Source organism: Scophthalmus maximus, chromosome 3 (genome assembly GCF_022379125.1).
Source record: "Scophthalmus maximus strain ysfricsl-2021 chromosome 3, ASM2237912v1, whole genome shotgun sequence".
Lineage (NCBI taxonomy): Eukaryota > Metazoa > Chordata > Actinopteri > Pleuronectiformes > Scophthalmidae > Scophthalmus > Scophthalmus maximus.
In genome coordinates, this window is record NC_061517.1 from 29,610,404 (window position 1) to 29,633,018 (window position 22,615).

General features: G+C 41.3%; 2 protein-coding genes across 6 annotated transcripts; both read right to left on the reverse strand.

Annotated features, from left to right (window-relative positions):
• Positions 1 to 6,661: 6,661 nt before the first annotated feature.
• On the reverse strand, positions 6,662 to 12,413 carry LOC118316307 (UDP-glucuronosyltransferase 2C1-like). 4 transcript variants are annotated; one of them, XM_047331035.1, is made up of 2 exons: positions 10,287 to 12,413; positions 6,662 to 9,755 (listed from the first exon to the last, which is right to left on the reverse strand). In XM_047331035.1, the coding sequence occupies exon 2, from the start codon at positions 8,272 to 8,274 to the stop codon at positions 6,694 to 6,696; it is 1,581 nt and encodes a 526-aa protein (XP_047186991.1). In that variant the 5' UTR covers positions 8,275 to 9,755; positions 10,287 to 12,413; the 3' UTR covers positions 6,662 to 6,693. The 4 variants fall into 4 exon arrangements, with proteins under 4 accessions (XP_047186991.1, XP_047186989.1, XP_035499887.2 ...); XM_047331033.1 differs by having other exon boundaries at positions 9,882 to 12,413; XM_035643994.2 differs by having other exon boundaries at positions 6,662 to 8,274; positions 9,589 to 12,413.
• A 363-nt stretch (positions 12,414 to 12,776) lies between these two features.
• LOC118316306 (UDP-glucuronosyltransferase 2C1) lies at positions 12,777 to 20,369 on the reverse strand. 2 transcript variants are annotated; one of them, XM_035643993.2, is made up of 2 exons: positions 20,241 to 20,369; positions 12,777 to 14,628 (listed from the first exon to the last, which is right to left on the reverse strand). In XM_035643993.2, exon 2 carries the CDS (start codon positions 14,626 to 14,628, stop codon positions 13,048 to 13,050), a length of 1,581 nt encoding a protein of 526 aa, XP_035499886.2. In that variant the 5' UTR covers positions 20,241 to 20,369; the 3' UTR covers positions 12,777 to 13,047. The 2 variants fall into 2 exon arrangements, with proteins under 2 accessions (XP_035499886.2, XP_035499885.2); XM_035643992.2 differs by lacking the exon at positions 20,241 to 20,369 and adding an exon at positions 16,787 to 16,952.
• Between the last annotated feature and the right edge of the window lie 2,246 nt (positions 20,370 to 22,615).

Here is a 22,615-nt window from a genome sequence, read left to right on the forward strand (position 1 = left end):
CCTCTCAAAACAGGGAGATGTTAAGATCACATTGAAATGAAAGGCCTGAATACTGTCTACTGGCAGTGTGTTAAGTTAATCTAGGAAAACAATATATTGAAAATGTAAATACTAGCTTATTTTAATTGATACTTAGCTTATTTCTGAAGTAGGCTGAAAATGGAGAAGTATTTGTGGAATGAATCACTGGAGAATGGAGAAGTGGGAATAATGGGGCTGTCAATGGTTGTTAAAGGGACCCTGAAGTTAAAGTGACAAAGTCCAAATGGAACAGTGGAATGCCAAGTCATTGATGTTAACTCTCTGATGATGTTCCACCCAAGAACATGTTTCCTATTGTTCATAATATTGCACTGTCATGATATCAATGACACGCTGTTTCGAGACACAATAAATTAATAGTGATATTACTTTATTCTAATTATAAGGAACTGTAAAGGAAGAAATAACTATTTTCTTTTGCAAGAGAATCAAAATGGGGAAGAGTTCTCAAATTCTTAGGACTTAAGTCATATTAAATTATTTCTCATACAAAAACTCCTGCATTAAATGCTGTTAATGCCACTTCAATAACTATGATGGGTGTTGATGATTGTTACTGGCTATTTTATAACTTTGTCAGATTGTTCTTTTCCCATTGTTCATACATAAATGTAAATGTTGCATGTACATTTATTTGGTTCTTATGCCAAGTTTAACTGTGTTTGACTCACCCAAAGTATCTCAATCTTCCTAACATTGTATATTTAATCTGCTACAGATGTCACTACTGCTGCTTATGAATGAATTAACTGTTCCATATAATCTTTTTGTGTTGTGTCATAATAAGTTCACCTCTGTTGAACCCTCCTAAACCCAAACTCTAATAATGTTCCATCCACATTTATGCTTCCTACTCTTTACACATTGCTACGTTAAGACACAAACTCTTGTATTGTCATGTTGCATTACTTATTCAGATTTTACTTTGAAACATTTTCCAGGGACTCCACAGCAAAATGAAAGTGAAAGAGCTCAGGAGAAATGAAAGCTTGACATCAACATCACTCAAATATGTGAAGGGTGTGAGAGTCATAATGAATGTCAGACCACTCTAAAACTGCGCACTCCTGACCTCTAGTGGCTGGAGTCCGTTTAACATACTGTCACATAACTTACATACTGTACCTTTCATGAAGGTGTGACAACTTGATTTCAATAGATATGATTAAGAATAGAAACATTTTAAATATTTTATATGTCATACTTGGCTTGACAACTTTGTATGTTCTAGAGTATTTGAAGTTTATTGTTGAAATTGGTGATCAGTTTCATTGAAAGAATCAAATACATGCAAGAGTGAAGACTCACCATTACTTATTTTGAAACGTAGTAAAAGTAATGAAAGGGTCAAATCCCATGTACAAAATTTTCTTTAAACTATCCATATTTTTGTCTTATATGTAAAACTATAGAGTTAAAATTTTTCAACAAACTAAAAAAGGTCAATCTTGTATACAAAACTATAAAAAAGTTAAAACGTATATCTACACACTGAAAAATGTCAATCTTATATAAAAACAATAACAATTTTGAGCTTATTTACAAACTATAAAAGCTCAAATATATCAACAAACTTAAAAAGGTTCAGTCTTATCTATGAAACTATAAAAAGTATTTCCGGTGTACCTGGCTTGTTTCCTGCAGGAGGCTAACATCTCTGGGTTGTTTGGTGAGTTAATTAATAAAATAAATCTATAAAAAAAAAAAGATCAATACTATATACAAAACTATAAAAAAAAAAATTGAAACATAAATTTAAAAAGGTTCATTCTTATCTATGAAACTATAAAAAGTGTTTTTCTGGTCCACCACAGTTTGAACAGCAGAGGGTGGGAGACTCAGATTGCTGCAGCATAGTGGGACAAATATGTGACCTTCAAGTTGGACTGAATGATTCTGACCAATAGAAAAAGGCAGGCATGGCTTTCAGGTGTTTCGTTCATTAACCCCAGTCCTGGCCTCATTGTGCCATAAACAAGATCAGAAGATGATTTTGTCTGCTTCCTTCATTTTCGGCAGGGAATAAAGATTAAATGAATGGCTACACGAATGTAATTAAAACTGTGCTAATCTCTTTTTGCTCTGGCTGCTTCACTTCTGATTCATATATATACATACATACATACATTTGTGGGAGACGCACCAGTTTGATGTGCATGGGGGTTAGGAGTGCTGTAGAGAGAGGGTTCTGCACTGTTCCTAGGATTGTGCTCTTCTGGACAGAGACCTCAGATGTTCTACCAGGAATCTGCTGGAGCTACTCCTCCAATATTCTTTTCTCACAGCCCCCAGTGCTCCCATCACTACTGGCACATGTTGCCGTCGCTCGGGACTGCCACATCTACTGCCACTGCCTTCTTGATGACTTCACTGCTTGGTGTAACGAGTTGTATTTATGTGTCCAGGACTAAAGACATGATTATCGAATTTCGTATGCTCCAGCCCAGCGTTACACATACTGTCATTCAGGAGAAGGACATTGAGATTGTTTGTCATTACAAATACTTATGTCCTCACGTTTTGCATCGTGGCTTGGTATGGCAGTCTTCCATTGGCCGGAAGAAACAGGCTAGCAATGCTGGTCAAAGTGGCAAGTACAGTGATCAGGGTGCAGCAAGCCTGCAGGATATCTATTGTAGGTGTGTCACCTGCAAGGCTCAACAAATTCTTAACTGTCCTAACCACCCACTTTTTAAGGAGTTTGGTCTCTACCCTCTGGCTGCCGTTTCAGAATGCCCAGAACAAAACCAAAGCATGCCAGGGATTCTTTTTTCCCCGTGGCCATTGAGAAGCTGAATTTACTTCATTAACTTGCTTGTTTTTATGTGCATCCTTGGATTAGCCTGGATTGAATGTTTCTAATGGTTTTAGCTTATTTTTTAGCTTCTGGTTCAGTGTGGCACGTGTACTTTGATTTTTTAGTTGTTGTCAATATTTTATGTCTGTCATGGACCTTGATGTGATTTGATGCCTGCTGCAGATCAGATTTCCTTCGGGATAATAAAGTTCAATTTGATGTTGAAGGAGACATGGTGCAGGTGTTACACGTGAATGAACCAGAAATCTCCTCAATATTGAGCTCTTAAAGTAAATACTTCAGCTTAAGACATCCACGCTCCCTCACAAGTCAAATCGGTGCGGCCACTGGCTGAAGCTGCTGCTGATTTGTTGTTATTCTGGTGCTGTTGGGCCCCACGTTGGGCGCCACTGTGGCAAAAATCCCTGCCACCATGGGTCTCCAAACACTCACCAGATAGCAGCCAATCACCAGGAACCGTCTTTATTAACAAAAAAATCGACACAAACCGACATTGGTTTTTTGGCAACTAGCCCGGGTTGTCACATACATTTCAGTTTAAATTATCTTGGTGGCAGTTTTTCCTCTCTCTAGGTCCAGTCAAGCAGCCACCTTATAATCAGTTGAGTGATTATGCTGCCTTCACATGTTAGTGGGAAGATCCTACTTCTCACTTGTGAAGTCGGTATTGGGATAATGTGCTTTGTTGTCGGAACAAATTAATTGAACAAAATGAAATGTTGTTGCAGAAGGTACGCAACTGTGGACAAAGTAACGTCAGCAAATGTAATAACTTTGCACCATGCTAGCAGGCTATAGTCCATTTGTTATGGAAAGAACGATAAATAGCATTGGTCTATATCAAGTTAAGTGTAGATAAATTACAGATTCAAATTATGTACACAGGCAACTGGAGAAATATAAACTATTTTTTAGTTCCTGTCAGAACTCGTGCAGCAGCATTTTGGATTAACTGGAGGCTTTTCCCAGACTTATTGGGGCATCCTAACAATATTGAATTACAAAAGTCCAGTCTAGAAGTAAAAAAAATGCATGGTCTAGTTTTTCAGCATCCTTTTGAGATAGGATGTTTCTAATGTTCTTGATATTGCGCAGGTGAAAGAAGGCTGTCTGTCCTAGAGACTTGTTTTATTTGCGAGTTAAAGGACATGTCCTGGTCAAAGGTAACTCCAAGGTTTCTCACAGTAGAGCTTGAGGCCAAAGTAATGCCGTCCAAGGTAACTATATACTCAGATAATATTTCTCTGACGTGAAAATGAAAATGAACTCTGAGAATTTCAAAGAGACTCCACACAAACATTTAATACTTTAATATAATATAAAAAGATAATAAAGTTGCAAGCTGTCCAGGACAGCATATACCATATGTTTTCCATCATTGCAACATTTTATCTTTTTCATCAGTTCAAGCTTTTATATCTTCTATATATATATGGCTATATCTCTTGGATGGGTGGATGGAAGGGGGCCAGGACGGACTGAAAAAACTGTCACTGGGGAACTGGACAGGGGTTTTGCTGGGGGGTTTCAGCAGGCGTAGGAGCTCTGGGGGACTGCTCGGAGGCCTGGCATGCGGGCGTAGCAGTTCTGGGGGAAGGCCCAGAGGCCGGCCATGCAGGCGTAGCAGTTCTGGGGGAAGGCCCGGTGGCCTTGCAGGCAGGCACGACAGTTCTGGGGGAAGGCCCGGTGGCCTTGCAGGCAGGCACGACAGTTCTGGGGGAAGGCCCGGTGGCCTTGCAGGCAGGCAGGCACGAGGAGCAGTCGTCGGCCGGACCACAAACGGGGAACGTGTCGATCGGTCCTCCGACAGGCAACGGGGAGGAGCAGATGTCGGCCGGACCACCGACGGGGAACGTGTCGATCGGTCCTCCGACGGGCGACGAGGAGGAGCAGATGTCGACTGGACCACCGACGAGGGACGCGTCGATCGGCCCACCATCTGGGGACGTGGAGCAGGTGACGTCGACCGGACCACCGACGAAGAACGTGTCGATCGGTCCACCGACTGCAGACGAGGAGGGACAGACGTCGCTCGGTCCACTGACTGAAGACTTGGAGCAGACGTCGGCCGGATCACCGACGGGGAACGTGTCGATCGAACCACCGACTGGAGACGTGGAGCACGGCTGGAGGCAAGCAAGCCGCAGGCCTGCCGACATTGTTGGCCTGTTCTTAGCTCGAGCCGAATCATCCAAAAATCCCTGGAGTTCTCGTATTATGTCATAAAGCTCCTCAAATGAAACGCCACTCTTTCCCCTACCAACTGAGGACGAGGAGGAGCAGACGTCGGCCGAAGCACCGACGGGGAAAGTGTTGATCTGTCCTCCAACTGACGACGTGGAGACCGGCTGTACCCTCGGATCCCTGATGCTAGCAGGCCTGACGCTAGCCACCTGGAGTGCTGGCTGGATGCTAGCAGGCCTGACGCTAGCCAACTGGGGTGCTGGCTGGATGCTAGCAGGCCTGACGCTAGCCAACTGGGGTGCTGGCTGGATGCTAGCAGGCCTGATGCTAGCCAACTGGGGTGCTGGCTGGATGGCACACTGGGAGGCTGGCTGGATCCTAGCAGGCCTGATGCTAGCCAACTGGGGTGATGGCTGGATGACACACTGGGAGGCTGGCTGGATGCTAGCAGGCCTGATGCTAGTCAACTGGGGTGCTGGCTGGATGCTAGCAGGCCTGATGCTACCCAACTGGGGTGCTGGCTGGAAGGCACAATGGAAGACTGTGTGGGGGAATGGAGAATTCAAAAAGTCCTTGAGCCAGCCAGGCAACAAACTCCTCAACCAGGGCCTCTGGGAAACTTCCCTGCTTGCCATGCGCAGACACCCCTCCTTGTATTCCCATCCCATGTCTCTATTAAATTGTCCATGAATACAAGTCAGTGTAAATTAATTCACTTAGATTTAAATCAAAAAAATCACCTGCTGGGTCCATTTTGTGGTTGGATCGTTCTGTCACAACTGAACAGGAAGCAGGACCCGAATGCAAGGGTGATGAAAAGATATTTAATAATAAAAGAAAACCAACTAAAGGTGTCCACAAAATGCAGCAAACAAAGGCAATCCAAACACTGGAGCCAGGGGGAAAAATGCAGAAACAGACCGGGGCACATAGCAGGAACAGACCGGGCCAGACAACATGAAAAAACAGACAAACCAACACTGACCAAGGGAAGCACAGAGAATAAATACACACAAGGAGGGCAGGGCAATTAGAACACAGGTGAGACACATTAGGAACAGGTGCAGACAATCACAGGGGCAGGAGACACAGGAAAAAACAAGACACCAGAAACTAGACAGAGGACAGGAAGTGAAACAACACAATGAACTAATTCAAAATAAAACTGGAAATGAGAACACTAGATCATGACACCACTTCCCCACTTTTACAATATGTTACTGTAAAAAAATACTGTCAGATGCTGTAATTATTTGATGATAATTTGTCTGTGTTACATCATACCTGCATTAGAGATCCCTTGCTTCTTTTAATTTTAATAAATTCTGACACAGATGAAAAAAAAAATCAATCAAAACAAACAAAGCCACATTTTTTATACAGTATACAAATATATTTATATATATATATAGACTAGAAAAAAACTATGTCACTATATATATATATATATATATATATATATACATAGTGACATAGTTTTATATTTGTACACTCAGGATCATGATAGGTATAAAGATTTTTTTTTAAAATTTGAACATCAAACTAATTCAATATTGTGACAGACAACCTCCACAGTCGCCAAAGACAAATTGTTTCTTTTACAAAATCATACCCTTGTTTGGCTGTAGAAGTCCTAATTTTTACTGATATTATTCTTGTTTCACTTTAGATTTACACAATGCAGCGTATAAACACCTCATCAACATCAAAATAAATAAGAGCACAAGCAGCACAGCTCCAGCCAGGAACAAAACTACATCTACAGAGTGGTAGGAATACCAGGGAAGTCTGTAGGACTCTGTTCTCAGATGAGCTGCACCTTTGTGCCTCATGACAAACTCTATCCAGAAGAGGGCTTTATCCAGTGGTGTTATTGGCTGATCTCTGTGCAGCCTGGAGAGTCTTTGCATGTTGGCCCTGTAGGAGGGCTCATTCAGGACCTCTTGTACAGTCTCAAGGAAGTTGTCTTTTTCCACTGTGGCTAATGTCAGAATCTTAGCCCCTCCTCTCTCTTTCAGACGGAGCAGGTTGTCATACTGGTCAAAGAACAAAGGTAGACCCACAACTGGGATTCCATGATAAATAGCTTCTTGGACTCCATTTGTTCCACCATGAGCCACAAATAGTTTAATCTTTGGATGTCCCAGGAGGTCGTTCTGTGGCATCCAGTCCACTAGTAAGGTGTTGTTGCCTAGAGTGGCTGGTCTGTCACCTTTATGCCTCCAGATGACTTTCTGAGGTAATTTAGCGAAAGCTGCAGCAATCTCGTTTGTCATGTCCGCAGGGAGTTCACTCACGAAAGTCCCCAGAGACATGATGATGACTCCATGTTCCCCAGAGCTCTGCACAAACTTCTTCAAGTGTTCAGGAAGTGGTTTTGCAGGTTTACACTGGAACCCCCCCATGTACACAACATTAGGCATAGTTGGACGTGGATACTCAAACACAAAGTCAGTTCTCATCAACCAAATGTCTGCGTTGAGCACTAACTGGTGAAATTCATTATCAGGCCCAAGATATTTGTCACATATCCTCTGGTATGTTTGCTTAACCACCAAGTGGTATTGTGTTTGGGTCAAGAGATAGACACCAATGTTTTTAACTCTTTGGAAAAAGTTCATTTTATCAGTGTTGCCAGATCCTGTTATGGGAATATATGATATAGGTGAAGGAGCAATAGCAAGATGAGCATCTGCAATTACCAGCCAGCGAACGTTATAAACCAAAGGAAGGTTCAAATATTTGGCCAAAATGGCTCCACCTCCCCAGCCGGGGTCAGTGAGTAACAGGTCAAACTTCCTGTCTCTGATGTTTCTCACCAACTCTTGGTCATCTAGCGTTTTGGATACGAATTCACCCACGACTTCATGAGCTTCAATCATTAAGCCAAGGATAACTACATTCATGTAAAGAAAAGTTGCTGAGGAAATAGTGCCCCTCTCAAATTCAATGCCCTTAGATATGATATCTGTGATGAACTTCTGATCCAAGCTCTTCTCCACTTGGACTGTGACAATGTTGTAATCGGAGGAGTTGTCTGTGATGTACCAGCTTTTGCTAGAACGCAGAATGGTTATATTGTGTCCACTTGAGTGCAGAGCTTGAAGTAGAATATCCATGTTTATCCAGTGGCTGCCTTCAATGGGAACAACCAAGATGTTTCCAGCTTGACAGACTCTGGGAATGAGAAGGAGCAGGAGCAAAGCACTGCAGCAGTAGATCAGCCTCATCTTAAATAAAAACAATATAAAATCAGTTATCCAAAGTTAAAAACATGTAAAAGCAATGAAAATGAATTGTTTTTTATCATTTTAAAGTGACTTAACACAAATATCAATGCCAGTATTAGTGTTGCAAGGTGGGTATGTCTCATCATCAATGTTATTTCTTACTTATGTTATTTTTTTAATAGTTTGGAAATTTCCATTATTGCAACTATTTTTTATAAGTTCAATCTTTTATATCTGCATTTTGGAGAATTTCATATCACTTCTGCTGTAGTAAAACAGGTGAAAATTGAATAGCATAAACAATGCATCATCATGATGAAGCGAGCCTCAGATGTTCTTTATAACACCCCTACTGGAACCATAGGTGTTGATTCTGAGAACACCACACATGGGTGTGGTCTAGAGGTGAAAAGGAGTATTTGGCCTCTCTGTGACAATCTAGTCCAGATTTGAAAAGGTCTATTTTCTATTGGTTTTCTATCTAACCTGATCTAATGTGGTCTAGCAGTGAACAAAACTGTTGAAATCAGCCTTTAAGACCTTTTCACAAATGCAATGAAGGTTTCACAAATCTGAGTCTTTGGCCTCTCTGTGACAATCTAGTCTAGATTTGATAGCTCAGTTATAGTTAGTGTTCGACCGATTTATCGGCCGGCCGATGATATCGGCCGATGTTTGCGTTTTTTACGTGCATCGGCAAGCCCGCGGGGTACCAACTCTCCCTTCTCCTCCAGAGAGAGGGAGGGGGATTCAATGTCTCCCACCCCGCTCTGCCGCTGGCTCCGGCCGGCTTAGTCGTGGGTCTCGGTGGATGGAGTGCCGGGTGGGTTTGTGTCTTTCTCCTTTTTCTCCAAACCCTTTGCCTCGTGGAAATTGACTTTTTAATCTGGGGGGGGGGGCGCCGACGGCCGGGCGCGAGGCTCGTGGTTGCTGTTTTACGCATCCTCCACGTCCTCGCGCTCTCTCTGCTCGTCGGCTGGCTCTTCTCCCCCCGTACCCTCCTTCTCTTCCCCGCCTTTCCCCTCTCTGCTGGCGCCGGGCCCCGCACCGAGCCGGGCGCGGCTGCCGGCTTTAGTCCGCCGGCAGGTCGAGGGAGACGAGGCTCACGTCGCTCTGGAGCATCTGGGGAGTTCCCACCGCACCGGGACTCGTCGGCCCGTGAACGGGATCCCCTGCGCAAAGACTGCGGCGCGGTCAGCGCGGAGACTAAAAAAGTCTCACCAAACGTCTTACCAAACCTGAGCAAGTTAAGCTCACTCGACCCTAAAGTCTATCATATCTACACTTCAAAAACTGTAAATTCCTACTACTTACCGTAGTGCAACGTGCGTTGTCAGTCCACACAGGAACAGTCACAGTATTAGGTAACTACTTTGTGCAGCGTATACCAGACCACACGTGTCCAGGCGCGATCTACATGTGAGGACCTGAACCTTATCTGATCTCAGCATGCCACTGATTTCACAAGGGAAGAAACGTTCCTGAAATTTATAGAAATTCACAGATTAAACAAAGTCAATGAACATAAAATGTGACTCAGACACCTCCAGGATGTTCTGATCCGGGGCAGGGTTAGGGTTAGGGTTACCCATAAAAAAACCTTTTACCTGCCTGCTCAACCATTTGGTAGAGCACCAGATACCACCAGATGTCACTTTGTCTTTAAATGGCATGCCTGTTCATTCCCCTCCAACCAGGAAGTCAGAAACAAGAAAATCACCCCAGACAATTTGACTCTGGTGAAGTTTTGAGTGGTAAACAGATTTTTTCAACATGTGATACTGTCAGAGGCCTTAAAGAACATAATTATGTGTCTAGATACAACAAAAAAAGTCTAATGACCGTTGAATAACTTTTTAAAATTTGTTCTACCAAATGATTGATTTGGAACTTCATGGTAAAGGTAGCTGAATAAAACTAATATGATAAAAAATTGACGATTTGCTATGAAATTAAAACTTCTGATTAGTAATTGCAGTCAATATGATACATTTGACATTTTATGATATTACCTCATAGATATTTGTAAATAATGTCATTATAAGTATGATTTTTGACCATTTCCAAGAGGTTTTCTAAGTAAATATGGTTAATATCTAGAATAAATATGTGGAAACAATACTACTGCCCATAATACTACTAATTCCAGGGGAACAAATTGACATGGTCGACACATGGCTGGTCTAGAACCTGCATGCCACCCTGGTTGTCTGGTGCATTGGCACTGTCCAATCAACTTGCAAACTTGCATCAGTAGAGCTCCCTTGATGACAGAGCTGATGAAGAGAGTGCGTGATTACAGGTCTGCAGAAGAAGCAGATCACTTTGATCTCAGGGGTGTATGTACCAGATCACAGGAGTGTATGTACCACATAACAGGAGTGTGTATACTAGATCATAGGAGAATGTATGGCTTTGATCCTGGCATCAACAGGGGTTGTGTGATAGGATTTCAATTACCCGATTATAAAGAAAAGACATTAACATTCAGGCTGTTCAACATATAAGTTACTCACTTATCAAGAAGTGCTTAGTATATAAGAAGGGAATAAACAACATGAATCTAACAAGTATAATGCATACAACTGTAGCTAGTAGAACACTGTATCATAACTCAGAAATATTATTACAGGCCAGCAGTCAGCCTTGAAAAACCGAACAGAAACACAGAGTGTGCATAGAGGCATAGCTTTTTTGACAGCCACCCCCAAATTTGGTATGCAAATTTGACATCAGTAAGGCCTCCACTGTATCTAAGTAGAATCCTGGTGTAGAGCGGGCACTGGCATTGGCCACTTCACTGTGACCACCAGGGGCAGTTGTCTAAAAGGCGTATCGAGATGGAAATCACTTAAATACGATGATTTTCTGTGTTTGAACACAAATCAAGAATGCTTTGCAGCTTACCTTCAGATATAAAGGGGCATCTATTGCCCAAAAAGCTTTTGTGCGGTTGCACCACCATACAAATAAGGTGTTGGCATTAAACGGTCAGAAATGTAATGTTGTCCTGTGTTTGCAATATTTTCCAGTTTCTTAATGCCAACCAGCAATGTTTTGTATTACAGCATATTTTCAGAAGTAGATCTGATAGCCACAAAATATTTTTAAGGTTGCACCACCAAAGAGGTGTGTTGAGATAAAAAAGTTTTAAAAAATTAATGTTTTCCTGTGTGTGTGCGCGCGATATTCTCCTTTTTTTCTGTGAACCTGCAATGGGTTATACTGTAGCATACAATCAGAGGTGAACCTGATTGCCTAAATGTTAGACATGCAATGTTTTCTTGTTTATGCAATATTATCATTTGTTGAAATGAAAACCAGAAATGCAATGTTTTCCTGTTTGACAGCAAACCAGGAATGCTTTGTAGCATACCACCAAAAACAAAGTGGATCTAATTCATGCCGAAAAATATTTTTGCTGTTAATTTCTTCAAAAAGTTAGCATTTTATTTGATTTTTTTTACTATTTTTGGTAAATGTTTGTATTTCTGTATTTTTACCATGACGCGACATCGCTACCATTTGGTAGAGGACTATAATAAAAAAAACTGTGGGGTCTGTGAAAAAAAGAATTTTTTGGATTGTTTTTATTATTGCCCCAACGGAGTAAGAAATGCAAGAAAAATTATTTTCCATTGCTTTTTTCTTAGTGGGGTAGTTAACTAAGCCCTCTAAAATCTCATATTTGAGCTGTGCTTCCTCTGATATTCAGATTGCCATTGAAAAGAAACTTAATGTCATATATGACATTTTAAAAGTCTATATCATAATGTCCTGATATTGTCTGAGTGACAATGTGGGGTAGTCTACTGTCAGTCTCAAGTGGAATGCATCTATGCAAACAAGAAGTTTCCTTTTAGTTTTGAAGCTGAATTTAATGGGGACAATGGCTGACATGAAAATTTCAGGGGCTTTAATTTTGAAATGTCACATCAGAACGTCTGGAAATTGTCTAAGTTACACTGGGAAGTCTACTGTCAGTCTGAAGTGGAACTTGCGTGCAGTCGAATCGTCCTTCCTATCTACTATTCCTATCTACTATTCCTTGACCTCAGTGGAAAACGTCATGAGGTCAAGGAAAGGTCTAAAGGAGGACTGATAGGACTTAGGAAAAGCCGACTGCGCTGCTCAGAGAATCCGACTCAACTTTCACCATACTACGTCATCATGCGAATGCGGATGTTATTGACATGCGTCTGCCGTGGTGAAAATAAAAATTTCCCGAAGATGGACTACAAAAAAAGCAGCGGTCCCATCCAGCATTTTTGTTTTACCACTGTGTGACATCAGATGTAAATAATTCATAACAGTAACTTACATGATGACGTTCGTCACTTCTGGGTCATATTCATACTTTTCTACTTCTATTTCAGATTTAATCGTTTACGTTTCCCTTCGTATAGGAAGGTGTAGTGTACCCTATGCAAAAGAAGATAGGAAAGGAAGCATTGATGCGCCTTTCCTATGCATTTAGAGAACCCGAACAGCTCTTATCATGGCTAGGTCACTATATATATATATTTACCACTATATATATATATATATATATATATATATAGTGTCACTATATATATATATATTTAGTGACCTAGTTTTTCATTTGTACACTCTTAATCAGGATCATGATAAGTATAAAGATTTTTTTTTAAATTTGAACATCAAACTAATTCAATATTGTGACAGACAACCTCCACAGCCGCCAAAGACAAATTGTTTCTTTTACAAAATCATACCCTCGTTTGGCTGTAGAAGTCCTAATTTTTACTGATATTATTCTTGTTTCACTTTAGATTTACACAGTGCAGCGTATAAACACCTCATCAACATCAAAATAAATAAGAGCACAAGCAGCACAGCTCCAGCCAGGAACAAAACTACATCTACAGAGTGGTAGGAATACCAGGGAAGTCTGTAGGACTCTGTTCTCAGATGAGCTGCACCTTTGTGCCTCATGACAAACTCTATCCAGAAGAGGGCTTTATCCAGTGGTGTTATTGGCTGATCTCTGTGCAGCCTGGAGAGTCTTTGCATGTTGGCCCTGTAGGAGGGCTCATTCAGGACCTCTTGTACAGTCTCAAGGAAGTTGTCTTTTTCCACTGTGGCTAATGTCAGAATCTTAGCCCCTCCTCTCTCTTTCAGACGGAGCAGGTTGTCATACTGGTCAAAGAACAAAGGTAGACCCACAACTGGGATTCCATGATAAATAGCTTCTTGGACTCCATTTGTTCCACCATGAGCCACAAATAGTTTAATCTTTGGATGTCCCAGGAGGTCAATCTGTGGCATCCAGTCCACTAGTAAGGTGTTGTTGCCTAGAGTGGCTGGTCTGTCACCTTTATGCCTCCAGATGACTTTCTGAGGTAATTTAGCGAAAGCTGCAGCGATCTCGTTTGTCATGTCCGCAGGGAGTTCACTCACGAAAGTCCCCAGAGACATGATGATGACTCCATGTTCCCCAGAGCTCTGAACAAACTTCTTCAAGTGTTCAGGAAGTGGTTTTGCAGGTTTACACTGGAACCCCCCCATGTACACAACATTAGGCATAGTTGGACGTGGATACTCAAACACAAAGTCAGTTCTCATCAACCAAATGTCTGCGTTGAGCACTAACTGGTGAAATTCATTATCAGGCCCAAGATATTTGTCACATATCCTCTGGTATGTTTGCTTAACCACCAAGTGGTATTGTGTTTGGGTCAAGAGATAGACACCAATGTTTTTAACTCTTTGTAAAAAGTTCATTTTATCAGTGTTGCCAGATCCTGTTATGGGAATATATGATATAGGTGAAGGAGCAATAGCAAGATGAGCATCTGCAATTACCAGCCAGCGAACGTTATAAACCAAAGGAAGATTCAAATATTTGGCCAAAATGGCTCCACCTCCCCAGCAGGGGTCAGTGAGTAACAGGTCAAACTTCCTGTCTCTGATGTTTCTCACCAACTCTTGGTCATCTAGCGTTTTGGATACGAATTCACCCACGACTTCATGAGCTTCAATCATTACGCCAAGCATAACTACATTCATGTAAAGAAAAGTTGCTGAGGAAATAGTGCCCCTCTCAAATTCAATGCCCTTAGATATGATATCTGTGATGAACTTCTGATCCAAGCTCTTCTCCACTTGGACTGTGACAATGTTGTAATCGGAGGAGTTGTCTGTGATGTACCAGCTTTTGCTAGAACGCAGAATGGTTATATTGTGTCCTCTTGAGTGCAGAGCTTGAAGTAGAATATCCATGTTTATCCAGTGGCTGCCTTCAATGGGAACAACCAAGATGTTTCCAGCTTGACAGACTCTGGGAACGAGAAGGAGCAGGAGCAAAGCACTGCAGCAGTAGATCAGCCTCATCTTAAATAAAAACAATATAAAATCAGTTAGCCAAAGTTAAAAACATGTAACAGCAATGAAAATGAATTGTTTTTTATCATTTTAAAGTGACTTAACACAAATATCAATGCCAGTATTAGAGTTGCAAGGTGGTCATGTCCCATCATCAATGTTATTTCTTACTTATGTTATTTTTTTAATAGTGTGGAATTTTCCATTATTGCAACTATTTTTTATAAGTTCAATCTTTTATATCTGCATGTTGGAGAATTTCATATCACTTCTGCTGTAGTAAAACAGGTGAAAATTGAATAGCATAAACAATGCATCATCATGATGAAGCGAGCCTCAGATGTTCTTTATAACACCCCTACTGGAACCATAGGTGTTGATTCTGAGAACACCACACATGGGTGTGGTCTAGAGGTGAAAAGGAGTATTTGGCCTCTCTGTGACAATCTAGTCCAGATTTGAAAAGATCTATTTTCTATTGGTTTTCTATCTAACCTGACCTAATGTGGTCTAGCAGTGAACAAAACTGTTGAAATCAGCCTTTAAGACCTTTTCACAAATGCAATGAAGGTTTCACAAATCTGAGTCTTTGGCCTCTGTGACAATCTAGTCTAGATTTGATAGCTCAGTTATAGTTAGTGTTCGACCGATTTATCGGCCGGCCGATGACATCTGCTGATGTTTGCATTTTTTACGTGTATCGGCACGCCCGCGGGGTACCAACTCTCCCTTCTCCTCCAGAGAGAGGGAGGGGGATTCAATGTCTCCCACCCCGCTCTGCCGCTGGCTCCGGCCGGCTTAGTCGTGGGTCTCGGTGGATGGAGCGCCCGGTGGGTTTGTGTTTTTCTCCTTTTTCTCCAAACCCTTTGCCTCGTGGAAATTAAATTTTTTAATCTCGGGGGCGCTGCCGCCGACGGCCGGGCGCGAGGCTCATGGTTGCTGTTTTACGCATCCTCCACGTCCTCGTGCTCTCTCTGCTCATCGGCTGGCTCTTCTCCCCCCATACCCTCCTTCTCTTCCCCCCCTTTCCCCTCTCTGCTTCGGCAGGCAGGGACTGGCGGTGCCCCCCGCCGGGCCCCGCACCGAGTTGGGCGCGGCTGCTGGTGGACCTTTTTTACCGGCAGGGTAAAAAAGAGTGGCCCTGCACAGAGTCGGGCCACCGGTAGCCGCGGTAAAAAAGGTCCACTGGCAGCCGCGCCCGACTCGGTGCAGGGCCCGACGGGGGGGCGCCGCCAGTCCCTGCCTGCCGAAGCAGAGGGGAAAGGCCGGGAAAGGCGGGGAAGAGAAGGAGGGTACGGGGGGAGAAGAGCCAGCCGACGAGCAGAGAGAGCGCGAGGACGTGGAGGATGCGTAAAACAGCAACCACGAGCATCGCGCCCGGCCGTCGGCGGCCCCCCCAGATTAAAAAGTCCCGAGATGCTCCAGAGCGACGTGAGCCTCGTCTCCCTCTACCCAGGGAGGCGAGCCACGGCCTTGGCCATAACCCCACTTTGACTAAGACCTCAGATCAGACGAGACAACCTGCTGAATTTAATTCTATTTAACTATTAAATTGAGGGAGCAAAAGTAGTATCGGCTCCAAATATCGGCTCAAGAAATAGGCAGTCCGTATCGGTCATCGGCTAAGGCTGATGAAAAAAAAATCTGTATCAGTCGATTCCTCGTTATAGTGGTTTTCCATCTGGACCTTGTAAAATACGCAGGACAGGTTGCTCATTTGTAAGTCCCCTTAAAGGGATAGTTCAGTGATTTTGAAGTAGGGTTGTATGAGTTACTTATGCATAGTTAATATGTTACCTTATGGAGATGATGGTGAAGTGGAAGTAGCAAAAGTCGGAGTCCCACTGTTGCATGTGGGTTTGTACTTTTTTTTCAAGCGTACTTCGGCCATGTATTACTGTTAATACATGAATGTTTTCTAAATGAACAATTTGAGTAAAAGCTATTATTTAAAAATGCGTCCAGCACGTTGATTTGCTTTCACACAGACAAAAGCGCATGCTGAAATCCCTGTTTTGTTCTCTGTTTGTGTTGACCCACTTTAAGATATATTAGATTTCAAGCATATCTTATGTGATCGTCTTACCAAACCTGAGCAATTTTAGCTCACTCGACTCTAAAGTCTATCATATCTACACTTCAAAAACTGTAAATTCCTACTACTTACCGTAGTGCAACGTGTGTTGTTAGTCCACACAGGAACAGTCACAGTATTAGGTAACTACTTTGTGCAGCGTATACCAGACCACACGTGTCCAGGCGCGATCTACATGTGAGGACCTGAACCTTATCTGATCTCAGCATGCACTTTAGACCTGATGCCAAGCCACTGATTTCACAAGGGAAGAAACATTCCTAAAATAACAAGTGATTCCACAATAAAAGAAACGTTCCTGAAATATATAGAAATTCACAGATTAAACAAAGTCAATGAACATAAAATGTGACTCAGACACCTCCAGGATGTTCTGATCCGGGGCAGGGTTAGGGTTAGGGTTACCCATAAAAAAACCTTTTACCTGCCTGCTCAACCATTTGGTAGAGCACCAGATACCACCAGATGTCACTTTGTCTTTAAATGGCATGCCTGTTCATTCCCCTCCAACCAGGAAGTCAGAAACAAGAAAATCACCCCAGACAATTTGACTCTGGTGAAGTTTTGAGTGGTAAACAGATTTTTTCAACATGTGATACTGTCAGAGGCCTTAAAGAACATAATTATGTGTCTAGATACAACAAAAAAAGTCTAATGACCGTTGAATAACTTTTTAAAATTTGTTCTACCAAATGGTGGATTTGAAACTTTATGGTAAAGGTAGCTGAATAAAACTAATATGATAAAAAATTGACGATTTGCTATGAAATAAAAACTTCTGATCAGTAATTTCAGTCAATATGATACATTTGACATTTTATGATATTACCTCATAGATATTTGTAAATAATGTCATTATAAGTATGATTTTTGACCATTTCCAAGAGGTTTTCTAAGTAAATATGGTTAATATCTAGAATAAATATGTGTATACTATACAATACTACTGCCCATAATACTACTAATTCCAGGGGAACAAATTGACATGGTCGACACATGGCTGGTCTAGAACCTGCATGCCACCCTGGTTGTCTGGTGCATTGGCACTGTCCAATCAACTTGCAAACTTGCATCAGTAGAGCTCCCTTGATGACAGAGCTGATGAAGAGAGTGCGTGATTACAGGTCTGCAGAAGAAGCAGATCACTTTGATCTCAGGGGTGTATGTACCAGATCACAGGAGTGTATGTACCACATAACAGGAGTGTGTATACTAGATCATAGGAGAATTTATGGCTTTGATCCTTGCATCAACAGGGATTGTGTGATAGGATTTCAATTACCCGATTATAAAGAAAAGAAATTAACATTCAGGCTGTGCAACATATGAGTTACTCACTTATCAAGAAGTGCTTAGTATATAAGAAGGGAATAAACAACATGAATCTAACAAGTATAATGCATACAACTGTAGCTAGTAGAACACTGTATCATAACTCAGAAATATTATTACAGGCTAGTAGTCAGCCTTGAAAAACACAACAGAAACACAGAGTGTGCATAGAGGAATGGCTTTTTTGAAAGCCACCCCCAAATTTGGTATGCAAATTTGACATCAGTAAGGCCTCCACTGTATCTAAGTAGAATCCTGGTGTAGAGCGGGCACTGGCATTGGCCACTTCACTGTGACCACCAGGGGCAGTTGTCTAAAAGGCGTATAGAGATGGAAATCACTTAAATACAATGTTTTTCTGTGTTTGAACACAAATCAAGAATGCTTTGCAGCTTACCTTCAGAAATAAAGGGGCATCTATTGCCCAAAAAGCTTTTGTGCAGTTGCACCACCACACAAATAAGGTGTTGGGATTAAACGGTCAGAAACGTAATGTTGTCCTGTGTTTGCAATATTTTCCAGTTTTTTAATGCCAACCAGCAATGTTTTGCATTGCAGCATACATTCAGAAGTAGATCTGATAGCCACAAAATATTTTTAAGTTTGCACCACCAAAGAGGTGTGTTGTGATAAAAAAGTAAAAAAATAAATGTTTTCATGTGTGTGTGCACGCGATATTCTCCTTTTTTTCTGTGAACCTGCAATGGGTTATACTGTAGCATACAATCAGAGGTGAACCTGATTGCCAAAATGTTAGACATGCAATGTTTTCTTGTTTATGCAATATTATCATTTGTTGAAATGAAAACCAGATATGCAATGTTTTCCTGTTTGACAGCAAACCAGGAATGCTTTGTAGCATACCACCAAAAACAAAGTGGATCTAATTCATGCCGAAAAACATTTTTGCTGTTAATTTCTTCAAAAAGTTAGCATTTTATTTGATTTTTTTTACTATTTTTGGTAAATGTTTGTATTACTGTACTTTTACCATGACGCGACATCTCTACCATTTGGTAGAGGCCTATAATAAAAAAAACGGCTCTGTTAAAGATGTTTTTTTTTATTGTTTTTATTATTGCCCCAATGGAGTAAGAAATGCAAGAAAAAATATTTTCCATTGCTTTTTTCTTAGTGGGGTAGTTAACTAAGCCCTCTAAAATCTCATATTTGAGCTGTGCTTCCTCTGATATTCAGATTGCCATTGAAAAGAAACTTAATGTCATATATGACATTTTAAAAGTCTATATCATAATGTCCTGATATTGTCTGAGTGACACTGTGGGGTAGTCTACTGTCAGTCTGAAGTGGAATGCGTCTATGCAAACAAGAAGTTACCTTTTAGTTTTGAAGCTGAATTTAATGGGGACAATGGCTGACATGAAAATTTCAGGGGCTTTAATTTTGAAATGTCATATCAGAACATCTGGAAATTGTCTAAGTTACACTGGGAAGTCTAGTGTCAGTCTGAAGTGGAACTTGCGTGCAGGCGAAATGTCCTTCCTATCTACTATTCCTATCTACTATTCCTTGACCTCAGTGGAAAACGTTATGAGGTCAAGGAAAGGTCTAAAGGAGGACTGATAGGACTTAGGAAAAGTTGACAGCACTGCTCAGAGTATCCGACTCGACTTTCACCATACTACGTCATCATGCGAATGCGGATGTTATTGACATGCGTCTGCCGTGGTGAAAATACAAATTTCCGAAGATGGACTACAAAAAAAGGCAGCGGCCCCATCCAGCATTTTTGTTTTACCACTGTGTGACATCAGATGTAAATGCTTCTATAGTTTTCTTAAAAGTAGCCCACTCACAATAGGGGTCTACTGTTAATTTGCACTTTAAACTTTTTAATTTGCTTTTAGTATGAAAAAATTGCAACAAGTGCAGAACAATCAAATACAAATATCATCGACTGACTGACTGGTTGTATCGTGCCTTTTATTACATTGCGCATGCATGAGCATGAACCTGACCTCTGACAGATGTAGTAGTAATTGATTAAACCAGTATTAGCTTGCCAGACAGCTGATATAACATGGAAATAATATGGGTTTTTTTTAATCAAGCTTTCCTGTGGGACATTGGGGGCCCTAAGCAGCCGCTTAGTTCGCTTATGCCTCGGGCCTGCCCTGGAAGCAGGTCAGAACCAAAACTCATGTCAGAACATGTTTACATTTGGAGTACTCACCTCCTCCTGGTCACCTTCCCACCTTGCTTGTGCGACGGAGGGCTGGGCCTCCACTCTGATGGGACAAGAGCACTGTCAGAGTCTTCTCTCCAGAGGCTGTGCGAGGGATGTGGAGCTGCTCTCCAGCTCCCCCTGTCAGGCTCAAAGTAGAAACTATTTTATCTTTAAATCAAGCAATGTGCTGAAGGTAGATCTTTAATGCAAAGCTGTGCAAAATTGATATCTGATCTTACCGACAGAATATTTGTTGCTTTAAATGAGTTTTGCAGTGAGACACCTCAAATGTAACAGCTGTGCCAAATTAAAACTATGTCCCCACATGCCTGTGACTTTGCATCACTTTATCAGCATGGCACAGAAAATGTTCAGATTTCATGCTATGGATTTATAAAGGTTTTTGGCTACAACTGCATTATTACATAAGGCATATTCTATTCACTCTAAAAACGTTTTTTTTTAGGCAAACATTAAATCTTTGATTTATGTTGTGTTCCATCTTTTTTTACTCACATCTATCTAATCATAAGTTTTTACACATCTGCGAAAATCTCACAAGTGTTACCTTTAAAGAGATACCCAGATTATTGATATAGATCTTGTAGTCACAGAGATATACACACAGGGACGTGTGAAAAGGGCAGGGTTACTTCTGTCTTAACATTTAAGTTTTCATATTATATATTCAATATATTCAACAAACAACGTTGCAGCTGCATGAGCCTCACTTTCTGGGTTTCTTGAATTTTTGACACCTCAAGGCTTAAATTCAGTCGAGGCCATGAATAACTGATTTTAACCTTGGTATATTTTCCATGATGAGACAGGGAGGGAGCTGAACTGAGGTCAGCTGTCTCCTTTATTTCCTTGGTTGCTAGTTCAGTTTTTCAGGAATAGTTGAGGGAAAGTTTCTTTGGTTTGGAATTATCTCCTCTAATACATTAGTGGTCTTTGAAAATATGGACCACTTAACTCTTAACTTTAGTGAATAAAGTAGCCTGGCAAAGACGTCTGATTCGCTGCCAACACATTTTCTTTTGGTAAGAAAATAATGAATGAATATAATGGATTAATGATTTATAATGTAAAGTCAGTTTGGTCTACCAATTTTATTTTATCTTCTAAAACCTCAAATTTGCCTCAAGGGGCTTTTCAATCTTTATCGAATAGGACACACTCTATCTTTAGACTCTTGATTTTACATTGCAGTATATTAATTTAGCTGACGCTTTTTTCCAATGCGACTTACAATAAGTGCATTCAACCATGAAGATATTACCCAAAAAGTGCAAGAATCATGCATATGCGATCAAAATTTGATTTGCAAAAGGAAACACTCTCCAAAAGTGCTAAAATGTGAATAAAAAAGAAAACAAAGAGTACAGTATATGAGGAGTTTGAAACCAGAAATATGTCAAGCAACTTCCAGGTGCTGTTAAGCATTGGTGGACCCTGAGTCACATGATGTCAGCTGTACCAAAATCACCTAGTGTAATGATAAAGACTACACATACTCAAGAGGAAGAACTCACAAAGGGAGAAGAGACAATAGGTGTGGCTGAGGACTGAGACTCGCTGGATGAACATTTGCATCAGACATGTGTCAGACATGGACAGGCAGAAATAGGAATCCAGCCTGATTATCAGGTTACCACTAGGTGAACATGCTGATTTCTAAAACAGAGTTGTCCCATTATTGGGAAAATTCCAATGGCCTGAATGGATAGACATATTCATGTCTTAGCTTCTGTCTTCATACAGAAACTTCACATGAGAGTTTTTCTTCCTCCTTTTAGGTGGGTGAGGCGGCAGAACATCATTCATTGTCTACCGCTTTATCCATTTAAGGGTCGCTGGGGGTCGCTGGAGCCAATCCCAGCTAACTTTGGGGGAGAGGGGTTCACCCTGGACAGGTCGCCAGCCTATCACAGGGCCACATACAGAGACGGACAACCATTCACTCTCACATTCACACCTAAGGTCAATTTAGAGTCTCCAATGAACCTAACCCCATTCTGCATGTCTTCGGACTGTGGGAGGAAGCCGGAGAACCCGGAGAGAACCCACGCCTGCACAGGGAGAACATGCATACTCCACACAGGAAGGGATTCAGGTTCTGGGATTCGAACCCAGAACCTTCTTGCTGTGAGGCGAAGGTGCTAACCATGCAGAACATGTTCAATAAAAATACTGTGTGCTAATTTGCTTATTCAATAACTGAAATGATGATTTAACTGGTAATGGAATATTAAATTTCTTTAAGAGTATATATTTGAATCTTCACTTTAAAGATGAAGTTTGATTATGTTTGGAACTGTCAGATAATAATCATTCAAAACTTCATGCTATAAACTGCCCCAGGTTGTTTACTAATTGAC

Excerpts from the sequence above, each read along its gene's own strand:
- LOC118316307 (XM_047331035.1), bottom strand. The coding sequence starts at position 8,274 with ATGAGGCTGATCTACTGCTGCAGTGCTTTGCTCCTGCTCCTTCTCATT.
- LOC118316306 (XM_035643993.2), bottom strand. The coding sequence starts at position 14,628 with ATGAGGCTGATCTACTGCTGCAGTGCTTTGCTCCTGCTCCTTCTCGTT.